At 46.1% G+C, this 12,097-nt stretch overlaps 1 protein-coding gene across 2 annotated transcripts in view; it reads right to left on the bottom strand.

The window, feature by feature from the left end:
• BTK (Bruton tyrosine kinase) overlaps positions 1–9,636 on the bottom strand; it is a 35,113-nt gene extending 25,477 nt beyond the window's left edge. Inside the window, exon 1 of one of the 2 annotated variants that reach the window (XM_020963392.2) lies at positions 9,445–9,636. In XM_020963392.2, the coding sequence (XP_020819051.1) occupies position 9,445 (1 nt within the window). In that variant the 5' untranslated portion in view covers positions 9,446–9,636. The remainder of the gene's footprint in view (positions 1–9,444) is intronic. The other variant, XM_020963393.2, reaches the window with a different exon arrangement.
• Between the last annotated feature and the right edge of the window lie 2,461 nt (positions 9,637–12,097).

Below are 12,097 nucleotides of genomic sequence, written 5' to 3'. Positions count from 1 at the left end.
GAAAGGGAGGCATGACCTCCCTCTTACTGACTACTCTTTTGGAGAAATTAACTGAGACAGAGAAAGGTGACAAAGTTGAAAAGTACATTGGCCTCAGGTCCAGGAACAAAACAATGCTTTTTCAAAAGGTATTATTATTTTAAGATTTATGGATGGATGCCTTTTGTTTTTACATTGCAGTCATTTCTAGATGACTTTCCATCTCTCATAGTAAGCCTTCCCATGTACCAAAGGAAAACCTTTAAGCAGAACCAGCACAGTAACTGTGCATATAACCTTATGTATCCATAGGCTCCAACCTCGCCACAAAAGGAAGGAGGTATTTTGATTCGTTCTTCTCAGGGGCCAAGACTAGACATTATATCTTTAGTTTTTTTCACAAAGCAATACTTTTTGTCTGTCACTCACATTGGCACTTACAAGAAATGCTCTATTATTGACTCTAAAGTACTGAAGTTTCCGTTAGAAAAGTGAAGGAGAAAAGCATCATGGGAATAGTAAATAAGTGCTAGAAATTGGCTGGCTTTTTTAATCACTCTTCTCCCTGTAGCAAGATCATAGATTTAGAACTAGGAAGGACCTCAGGGACCTTCTAGTCCAATCCTCTCAGTTTACAGAGGAGGAAACAGGCCCTGGGACTGGAAGTGACTTGCCCAAGACGGCATCTAAAATATGGGGTAGAGCTGAGATTTCAACTCAGCTCCTCCCACTGGGCCACACTGCCTCCAACATCTGGTCTCCAGCCTGTGGAGATCTGCTGAGATCCCGATTCAGCTACCTAATTAATTTAGCTATCCTTCCAACTTCATGTCCCTGCAAATTACATATGCAGGCCACTTGGATCTTTAATCAAGTTGTTGATTTAAAAAATAGCAAATATATTACTTGCCTTCTCAAAGGGTATGGGGGGGATGGCAGAGAGGGAGAGAATTCAGAAATCAAAATGTTTACAAATGAATGTTAAAAATTTTTTAATGTAATTGGGAAATATTAATGAAATAATTAAAATATTTTTAAAAGAAAAAAAACATATCAAACAGAACAGAGCTAACCAGAACATAGTCCTATGGCACATTGCTAGAGACTTTTTTCTAGGTTGACATCCATCCAATAATCAGCACTCTTGAGATACAGTTGTTCAGGAACAAATCTTACTGCTTTTCCCCCTTCTTTCTGCTGATTATCTCGATTTTTCCTATGGCCTCATAAGTAGGCAGAACCTGCCAGAACTAGACCTGGAAGACAAAGGGGAATAGCTGCTGGGTGAGGCCTTGAGATGCTCACATAGTAACCTACGGGCTCCATGGCAACCTATGATTTACCTAAGGGAACAAAGACGAGGAGACCGTTCAAAACAGCAGGCTCTAATACAGCAGTGAGATTGTGTGGGTGGTGGAAAGAACACTGAATTTGGAGTCCAAGGACATAAATTCTGGTTCTGCCACTTTTTATCCAGGTGACCTTGGGCAAGGCACTTCATTCTCTGGGCTCCAGCTTCCTCATCTGTAAGATCCTATCTAGCCCCAAATCTATGACCCTATGGTCTGTTCCTTTTGAGCTTTACTATGATATATCCCAATGCCTCATGGCACTGATGTGACCTTAATGGCGTGGTCCTCAAAAGCAATGTCAGTGGAGCATAAGCTCTGGCAGGTTCTACCATGTTGGAGAAGTCTCTGAGTCTGGGCCTGGCCACAGGTGATGTTTGTTTTCTGACGACCAACCAAGCTAAGTCCAATGAGGCCCATCACAAATGGAGAGGGACCATTTGGAAATAAATTCTCTGACCATGGCAACCCATGAAAGGTGGGCAATCCAACCATGTTCAACAAAAGAAACCCAGGATCTCAGGGTTGGATGGGACCTCAGAGATTTAGTCCAACCTTTACCCAAAGCATGAATTCCGTCGTCAAGGTCCCTTACAATTGGCCCCTTCGGCCAGAGCTCCAGTGATTGGGAATTCAGTACGTCAAAAAGGAGTCAATTCCTTCTGGGGCTGGCTCTAATTGTTAAGTTTTTCTTTATGCTGAGTCAAAACATGAGAATTGTTATGATGACTTCTAGATGACCTACATAACCTTTTAACTGGTCTCCCTACCTCTGGTCTCTCTTCCAAACAATCCTTCATGCCACTGTGAGAAGCGTCTCCTTTAAAACAGCACTTTTACGACATCAGTCCCCAGCTTGACAATATGCATGCTAACTTCCAGCTGCTTCTCAGATCAAGGTGAAGCTTGCCCTGGGTTTTCCAACCTGAAGATTGTTCCCAGCCCTCACAGGCCATCATTGTGAATGGAGAGGCTTTGAAAGGGACATCCACTCTGCTCCAGCCTGTGTCTTTTGTGCCTTCCTAATGTGGCTCTTTGCTTGAATGCATTTCCACAGTCCCAGAATAAATGCTCAGTTGGCAGACAAAATGTTGCACACTAGCTGTGCTCGCAGGTTGCAGCAAGGGAAACCTTGTTCTTTTTTGTTCTCTTCCAGGGTCGTGCCTTTCCTCATGCTCCATTGTGAAGATTAATAGATTTCTAGAACTACCTGGTCAGGGGTAGAGAAGGTAGCTGATGGGCTAAGGTGAATCTGAAATAATTTCCAATCAGCTCCCAGGAGAAACTCCTGAGATCAAGTTCGGGGATTCCCTGACCTTATAACCTGGAGAACAGGCAGGGGGCTCTGCAGGGACTCTGTGGCAACTACTCAATTCACCTAGGCTTGGTGGGCTTGCAAGAAGGCCAGATACAGCTCCACTAAAGCCGAGCCAGGATGAAGAGTTAAGGACAAAGCCAGTGATGGAAGGAAGGCCTCAGTGCTGTCCCTGAAGCTTCCTCAAATTTGGGGTCTGACTCTGACCAAGAGCAGTTCTCTGGCATTCGAGAGGCCACATTAGGGCTCATGTGATGCAGTGCCAATTCTTGAAGGTCTTGGGGTTAGCAATGTTTCACAGGTTTCTTCTGTGGCTTTGGTAGCTTCTCGACCACTGGGTGGATGGGCTCCTACAGTGTGGTGAGGGCACTGCCCAGTAGCTAATTGGTCAGTTTTGCATATGGAAGCAGAGGGGTTTAGGTACCCTTGAACCTAAAACTGTATGCCCCTCTCTGCCCTGGTGTGGCACTCTGGCTCTAAGTTTTTCTGGCTCCATTTTGGTGGGACCATGTGGCTCTTCATTCTACTTTAGTCTGCCTGGCTTCCTCCTGGGCCTCTTGTACCTGCCTATCTTTTGCATCACGTCTTGGTGTTTCTCTACTGTTTTCACTCTCATTCTGTCTCTTCAGTCTCTCCTTCTCCACTGGCTCCTTCCCATTTGCTTATAAACATGTTCAGGTCGGCCAGGTCCTAAAAAATGTGTTCCCTTTATCCTTCTGCCACTTCTCCACCCAATCCCCACACCCCCACCCCCGGCCCCATGTCTGTCTCTCTGTAGCTTTCCTTTTCTGGCTTCAGAGAGATCACATTTTTCTGGTTTTCTTCTTATCTCTGTAACCATTCCATCTCGGCCTCCTTCCCTGATTCTTCATCCTTTTTTCCAACACCTTGACTTGGATGTTCTCAAAGATTTTGTCTTTGACTCTCTTTCTTCTCTTTTCTTTCCCTTTCCTCTTCTTCACAAACTCATTTACTCCTGTGGCTTCAACTGCCACCTGTAAATAGATGACTTCTAACCTGGGATGTGCCAATAAATATTTAACAACCAGCTCTCTGAAAAAAGCACCCATGACACATTTTAAAATTGAATCTGCATCATATATATTTTAAGTCCAGACAATCAATAGAACAATAAACCAAGCCCTGATTTATGGCATTTGCTCTCACAAGCCAGTTCAAGCTGGCTCAAGCACAGCCCTGCTCCCACCCTCTCTCTTCGGAGTTCCAGAGTCCCAATTCTCGCTGCCTCCAGGAGATCTCTAGCAGGATGTCCTGCCAGCATGGCCAACACTAAGTTTAGTGGACACATCAGGGAACCAGAGGAACGTGTGCCACAGCAGCAGCGATGGTGGCAGAAGAACTGAAGGACTCCTCTGACTTTTGCCCATGAGCTGAGGCCCCTTCCCTTTTGGAGGATTCTAAGCCCTGAGCCAAATTCAAATATGCTGGGGAAACACGGCGGGGTGGGGGTGGGTGAGCGGGGACACAAGAGGGATTCTTCCTGAGAAGCCTCCAGTGTTGAACTTGGTCGATTCCCATTGGTGCCTTCTTTGACCCTTCTCTGTCCCTCACCTTTCATATATAATCCCTGTAGATCCGATTTCCACAGTGTTTTTGGTCCAGTCTTCTTTCGTTTCCACTGTCTGCATCTTAGTACAGGCCCTCATTACCACTCACCTAAACAACTGTAATAGGCTTCTTACATCTAGGTCTTCTACTTTTTCCCTGCTCCAATCCATCCTTCATACCACAGCCTGAATAAGCCTCCTAAAGCACAGATCCTCTGTTCAAGACCTCCAAGTGGCCAGCAGTTCCATGGGGCCTATGAATAAAACTCAAAGTCTTCTGCTCATCATTCAAGGCCCTTGACCAGCTGGTACCAAGGATCTTTCTCATGTTACTACCTACTCTACTATCTACTCTACCATCATGCTCTACCTACTCTACACTCCAGCTGAACTGGACTCTTCTTTATCCAGGAGGGAATTTTTTTTGTCTTTATACCCTGGTGTGTCTTGCATGCTGTTCGACATAGAGTAAGAGCTTGATCAGAGCTTGATTTGTTGGATTAAATTCTATTTGGAATTCTTCCTGTATTTTCTTGCCCCACTGGCTTTGTTTATGCTCTTCTTTGGAATGTCTTCCATCCTGTTCTTCACCTGTTGAATTGCCTTCCCATCCTCAATAGGTCAACTCCACTCAGCTCAAATGCCATTTCCCCCATGAAGCCTTTCTCCCCCTCCTGCCTCATAGCACTTTGTTCCACCTCTTGAAAAGTATTTCTAGGCTCAGGATTTAAAGTGAGAAGGAACTGCAGAAATCTAAGAGATTCTCTCAGAAGAGGAAATGGAATCTCCAAGAGCTTAAGCGACCTTCTCAAAGGCACATGGTCAGTAAGCAGTAGATAGGATCTTCGGAATGGAGAGCTCATTGATCTTTCCCTCTCATCATGTATTACTTTGCACTGTGGAGTACAAGGCAGCATAAAATGTAGGCTATTCTTCTTAGCCTTTGGGTTGTATCCTCCCACTGAACCGGTAGCTCTAAGAAGTTGGGGATCTTGTCTTATCTAACCGTTGTGTTGCTGCCAGCTCCCACCTGGATGCTTTGCACACAGCTGGAACTTAATCCTTGCTTGTTTTTGTGAGTTGACTTCCATGCCTGGCACATCTCTCTCTCTCTCTACCATTCCACTGGGCCATTTGTCTGGGTTTGCAAACATTCTAACCTCCAACTTGCCTGATACTCAAACTCTTTTTAGCTAGAATTTTAGGCATTTGGGGCTGGGAGTGACCTAATGCATTATAGTTCATTTTGTTTCTGGGGGTATGCAGTGTGACTAAGCTGAGCCATCACTGACTACCGTCAGGGTACTGGGCATCTGGGAGAGCATATGCCAGGAGGAAGGCGTAGGTCTGAGGGGTCCAAGCCCTACTCTTTGAATGCCTTCCTTCCTTCTTTCCCCCTTCACTGCATTTTCAGCCTCACTGAAACTGAAAGCCCCATGGGGCCCAATGGTATCTTGCTTCTGGCTGAATCCCTCAGCAACTGCATTTGCATAACTGAGAGGCCTCCCCAGGACATGTGTCAGGTTGGTTAGCTATGTGTCTCCTGAAGCCTCTCCCTCAGGGCGGCCTTCTCCTTCCCAGCTTAGAGCCAGGAAGCAGCTTGGAGCCGTATTCTCTGGCTTGCGTGAGCAACGTTGTCCCTTCCACCTAAGTCTCTTCCTGGTAGGGAGACTTCATTTAAAAAAAAAAACTTGCTTGAAGAAATACACTGTTACAGATCTCCCAAATGAGGCCCATTATTCTTTTAAGGGACTTTGATACCCCTAGAGAAGGACAGAACCACCAAGAATTTATAAAGAATAACAAAGGAGCAGCATGGACAGTCTCCAAGGCCCAGAAATAGGACTTTTACATATAATAAACCAAGAGCTTGGAGGATCCACAAAAGGGAAATAGAGGCAAAGCTATATATACAGAGTACTTTCAGGAGGCAGACAGAACTAGTAACTAATGTAATCAGGAAGACTCGAGTGTAGAAGTTGGCATCTGGACTGAGTTTCAGGGGAAACAAGGGATAGTACAAGGCAAAAGGGAAGAGAGAATGGATTGTAGTGAGGAAAGGGGAAAGGGAGGACAATTTGTGCAGTTACCTCCATATTGTGGAAGTAAAGCTATACATTTAGTGGAAAGAATCAGGCAACACCAAGCAGATTTCCCTCTCTCGTGGGGGGGGTTGCGCCTCCAAATAAAGCAGTTTCAGACACAATATTTTCCTTATTTGGTAGTCCAGCAACTCACCTATAACTTACAGTCTGAAGAGAGTTGTTTGGGGAACTGAGAGGTGAAATGACTTGGACACAGTCACACAGCCAGTCTATGCATGATACCCCATATCTCCATCTCACCAGGTTACATGTGAATCACATAGTCAATATTACTTTGCCAAACCTTCTAACTGGTGCCCTAGCCTCTTTCTCCCCTGTTCTTTCCTCCCTTCATATCTACAGTACAGAGAACAGGAATAATTAAATCATTTTCCAAGTTTCGCTTTGTAATAATGCTCAGTCTTGATACTATGGCACGGCAGGAAACCATTTCCCACCTCCTCTGACCCCCTTAAGCTTCTTTGACATGACTTTAACTATCTAGCTATCTAGTGGACATTGTTTTCCTTTGATTTTCCCAACAACTCAGTGAATGGAGGCAGGATTATTCTTATTTTACAGATGAGGAAACTGAGGCTCAGAGTGGCCCAGGGATTTGGCCAGGGCTACATAGCTCATGGGTGGCAGCAGTGGGATCCTCACCTACAGGCATAGTGTCAAAGCCAAAGCAAGGCCTAGGAGACAGGAGAGTCCTAGGGGGCCTGGTGTGTGGTCACTTCCTCCTCCCTCCCCTGCCCCTTGTTTCCTGCTTCCTTTTGGTCAAAGAAAAGCAGGAGCCCAGAAGAGTGAAGGAACATAGGGAAACAAAGCCCTGGGCCCCAGGCCTGGCATTTCTCTTGCTGCTTTTCTAGTCGCAGCCCCTCTGAGTCCTGAAGACAGGCAGTGCGGTATAGTAGGTCACCTTCAATGATCCAGATTCAAGTACCACCTCTGCTGTGTCCTGGCTGTGTGAGTCTGGTCAAGTCACTTTCCCTCTTAGTGCCCCAGGCCACAGAGAAGGTGCTGACAGGATTGACTGAAGGAGTTCCCTGTACCAATGAAATCACAGGGGCAGCCTCCTCCCCCTCTCCCTCTCCCCTCTGAGTTCCAAAGGGATCTAGAGAGTGGCCACCTGCTTTTGCTTGAGTGGCCTGGTAGGTGAGAACAAGGCATCCGGGACAACCTGCCTTGCCCTGCAGGGCCCAAGTCTCAGGATACAGCAGCTGCAGCCCTGCCAGGAGGGGAGCCAGCACTGGCTGGAGACCTTCAGTGAGATCCTAGCATATTCTGTCAGCCCTCAGAGGGGCTGGAGGGAGCTGGCTCCTCTCCTAATGACAGACCCCCCACCTCACAGCCACACGTGTACATACATGCAGAAACATACACAGGCACACAATGCATGTGCATACACACTGAAATACACATAGCTACACGTGTATGCATGTACACACACAGAAATACACAGCCACACATGTACAGAGAAATACACATAGCCACACATGTTTGCATGTACATATACACAGAAACATACACACAGCCACAATGCATGCAGATACGTATATATACACAGAGCCACATGAACATACATGTACATATATGCAGAAATATACACACACACACACACCCGGGTTTACAGAAGGGAGGGATCTTGGCAGTCATCAAGTCCAGCTCTCTCAAGTACATGGCACCAGGCCAGGAAGATGGCAGGCAGTCATGGGTGAAGGAGAGGCAGGCTATGGCCCAAAGAGACAGCTGCATATGTAGGCAGGTCACCTCAGAGGTGAGGCCACAGTGAGTCAAGTAGTGAGTGGCAGAGCCACCATTTGATCCCAGGCCTCAGGCCTCAGACTTCAAAGTTCATGTTCCCCCCTAGATCGAGGGGCCCTGATTAGGATCGACAACAGTGATAAGTGGTGCTAGCTGAGGGGAGGAGAAAAGGAAGCGGGAACCGGAGAGAGAGCATGAAAAAGAGGAAGAAAGAGAAGTAGAACATGAGGAAAGGAGGGGGAGAATGAAGAGGAATGGGAGAGAAAAGGTTTCCAGTGACGCCCAGAGGGCCCACCTAACAACTCTACTAGTGACACTGGCTGCCTTTCCTTGACCTAAAGAATTGGATTTTTCTAATTTATTTTTTATTTTGGCTAGGCAATGGGGTTAAGTGACTTGCCCAGGGTCACACAGCTAGTAAGTGTTATGTGCCTAAGGACGAAGAATTGGATTTTTTAAAAAAATCAAATATGAACATTAGGTTGGCTCTGACTCTGTGTACTTATGCCTTATACGAGATTGTAATGGACCCTAATGTTTGGCATCATGGGATGCTCAGTAGGTATCCCACATCTTCTAACTTTACTCAGCTACTTGTGGTCCCCTGATCATCCTCAGGTGGGACTTTCAGCTCATTCACAGAGGACTTCAAGACCACAGGATTGAATGCTACAAAGATCCAAAGGTCCTCTAATGAAATCCTCTCATTTTACACAGAGGGAAACTGAGATCCAGAAGGATGAACTAGCTTACCCAATATCTGGGCCAGATGACTTCCCCAGTACCTTTCAGCTCGAAACCTTGGATTCCATAATGGTGGATTTAGAGCTGGAAGTTGAAGTGGCTGCCTTGAGAGGTGGTGGGCTGCCCCTTTCTGGAGGCCATGAAACAAAGGCTGGATAGCTAATTGTAGGGAATGTGGTAGGGGGATTCTGACATTCAATGATTCCATGATCTCACAGCTTCAATTCAGGCCTCTGCTTTTTGCCCCCAAATCACCCCACCACGCTGCTGCCTTCTAAGGCCCAGCTGAATATGAAAGTAAAATTTGTAAAGGGGTCTCACCACAGCCAGAAGGGCCCTTGTAGTGCACTCTACAAACATGCAAAGGCTACGAAGAAGGAAAGCTTTGATTTGGGCCAGTGCTCATGCTTCTCAGTTACCTGTGACTAATTCTGGGGCTCCTCTCTAGTCCTTCCTTCCATTGTCCTTATTCCCTTAGGCCACAAGATTGGCCCCTCTTGGTCATCTAGCGCTACCTGTCAGAATGTGGTGCTTTTGAGGCCCCCCCCCCACCATCATCTACCTCCTGTGGCCATCTCTGACACAGCCATGTTTTCTCCCTGCCCTCCCATATAGCCCTGAGTGGGGAAGGTACTCACTGTCGCTACCCAGTCATTGTTGCTCCAATTCATTGATCACCCACCTCAGTCCTGACTCAATGCTGGCTCCTTCCCAGATGCATTAAACTGCCCAGACGTGGAAGGTGGGATTTGATCAGCATAGACACCGGCTCTGGAGACATATTCTTACAGTCCAGAGAGGAAGGACAGTGTGAGCAAAACCCCACCCTTTCACAGCCACTCAGTTCCCCTTTTTTTGTTTCCTGACTTAAACCAATGTCTTTTTTTTTTCTTCTCCCTTCTCAGAGGCATGATAGCTTATTTCCCCTTCCATCTGCTTGGAACCCCCAACACTGCCACCATGAGTTGGGCTCAGAAAAAGCCTTCTCCACCTACTTTGGTGGCGCTGAGACTCAGGCCATAGAGCCTAGCCCAAGCAATCAGGTCATGAAGACAACCTTGGCTTAAGGGTTGCAGGAATAGGCAGGACACAGGGAGCAACGCTAGAGAGGAAAGAGAAAGGCAGAAATGGGGGGCATGGCAGGGAGAGGGAGACAGACAGGTCAAGCTCTTGATGAAGAAGAGTTGTATTATAAAACCTTTGGCCCTCTAAGGGACAACTAGAATGAAAGGGAGGTGTGGGGCAAAGGGGACAGTTTCTCCATAGAACCCCAGTTTCCAGAAAATGACAGAGTTAGAGATAGGAAGACTTCCTCTGTTGAGTAATTTTCTAAGAAAGATTTTTTTTTTCTGCAGATAAAAATGTCAGAACATGAGCGAAGGCGCAAACTTGTACCCTTCCCTATTTTCCAGGAATGTTGATTTTTTTTTTTTCCATTTAAGACCCTTATTAGGAGACCATGTCTTTAATTATCTAGGACTCTCTAATCCTGGAAAGCATGCCTCCTCTGGGCCACTCAGGAAAAAATCAGGGTGTTACTGCCAGCTGGCTCTGGGGCTGAGCCCCACTGCTACCACTGGCCTGCTGTTCTCCCACTCAGTGTGAAAAGGAGTGACTTCCTTTAGTCAGTCCAGGAAGCATATTTCTCCCACAGATTCTCCCAGGAAATAGTTTGCGTTGGCACATGCTATCTCAGGAATTATAGCAACAGGCAGCAAATGGTGAGGACTTCAAGCTTCGGGCATCCCACTGCAATACTTGCCATCCTTGCCCCACCAGCACACCTTTCATTGCCTGAACTCAGTCTCAGGGGCCTCATGCAGAAGACCTTCCTAGGTTCCAATGCAAGTTGTCAAATTATTAAGATTATTTAAAATGTCTGAATGTCTCATTGATGCCTTTACTTGCTGTCACCTATGGCCTTCCCCCATGCCCCAACTTCTCTCCAAACCTCCAAACAGCTGAGTGAAATAATAGACATCGACCATGTCTCACAACACATGCCTCGTTCTACATCCATCATCCACCACCTCTCTGCTAAGAGGACAGTTGTCTGTTTCACTGGGTTCCAAATGTGCCTCAGACACTCACCAGTCATGTGACCCTTAGCAAGTCACTTTGGTTTCCTTAGCTCTATCTACCATGGGGATAATAATAGCATCTACCTTTTAGGACTGTTGTGAGGATCAAAGGAAGTAATATATGTTAAGTGTTTTAGGCCTTGCGAACCAAGATTGGTCACTGCATTGATCTGAGTTCTAATGTCTATTGATTGACTAACTGACTCTTGGTTGTGCCTTAGTCCCTAGTTTCTCTGAAACCTTCCTATGCCCGTCAAGATTCTCAAAGCAACAAAGTTGTCTTTACTGGGTATGTATTTTTTTAAGCCTTTTTGTTGGCCAAGTATTGGCCTAGTTAATCCTCGCATTTGCTCAAGGCAGACAGATAAGGAAAAATAACTAACCTTTATGTGGTGCTTTAAAGTTTGCAAAGAGTCAGTGTAGTTACAACAGTGCCCCTTTATTATACTCATTTTACAATTGAGGAAACTGGCCATGTAGCCAATAAGCACCAGAAGTTGTATTTCAGCTCAGAGCTTCAGAAGATTTTTAGACACGGTGCCAGAGATGGGCTTGTCTGTTGTGTTCCTGGATTTCTTCACATTTAACTTGAAGCGGCCACAACATGGGAGCAAGCCCAAGTGGACGTTTGGCTCCTGGGATAATCTGTTGGGTTAGTGGGTGCTAGCTTTCAGCTTTATGGGGAGACAGGGGGAAAAGGTAATGGGGACTTTCTCTTAGATGGGGGTGATCTGCAGCTTACAGATGCTCCACAATTTCAGGACAACCCTGAACTGGAGGAATCTAAATTATTTACTCTTACAAAACCAATTCCGTAAATTCTGGTAGTTAGCCAAAAGCCTGAAGAATGAAATGGAAGTGACCACCAACCCTGGCTAATCCTATTCATTGGGTATTTCTGCAGTGTCCTATTGAGTTAAAAAAAAAAAAGGTCTTGTGACCTTCAGATCCTTCTGTACTAGACCGAGGAGGAGAAGGGTCACTCCTCCTGAGCCCCACAATCTGCACTCCCAGGGAACACAGGATTTAGGGCTAGGAGGGCCCTTGTTAACTGTATAGTCCAACTCCTTCATTTTACAGACAGAGAAATGGAGGCCCAGAGAGGGTGATGTGCCCAAGGTTGTGGAAGTAGTAAGGGGTTAAGTCAAGATTTGATCCCAAGGCCTCTGACGCCATATACTTATTGCCCAAAGTCCTCAGACATTAGCTC

The sequence above is a fragment of the Phascolarctos cinereus genome, unplaced genomic scaffold (genome assembly GCF_003287225.1).
Source record: "Phascolarctos cinereus isolate Bilbo 61053 unplaced genomic scaffold, phaCin_HiC Scaffold_8;HRSCAF=390, whole genome shotgun sequence".
Classification (NCBI taxonomy): Eukaryota; Metazoa; Chordata; class Mammalia; order Diprotodontia; family Phascolarctidae; genus Phascolarctos; species Phascolarctos cinereus.
The sequence above is the reverse complement of the archived record's forward strand: the minus strand, read 5'-3'. Positions and strand labels throughout refer to the sequence as shown.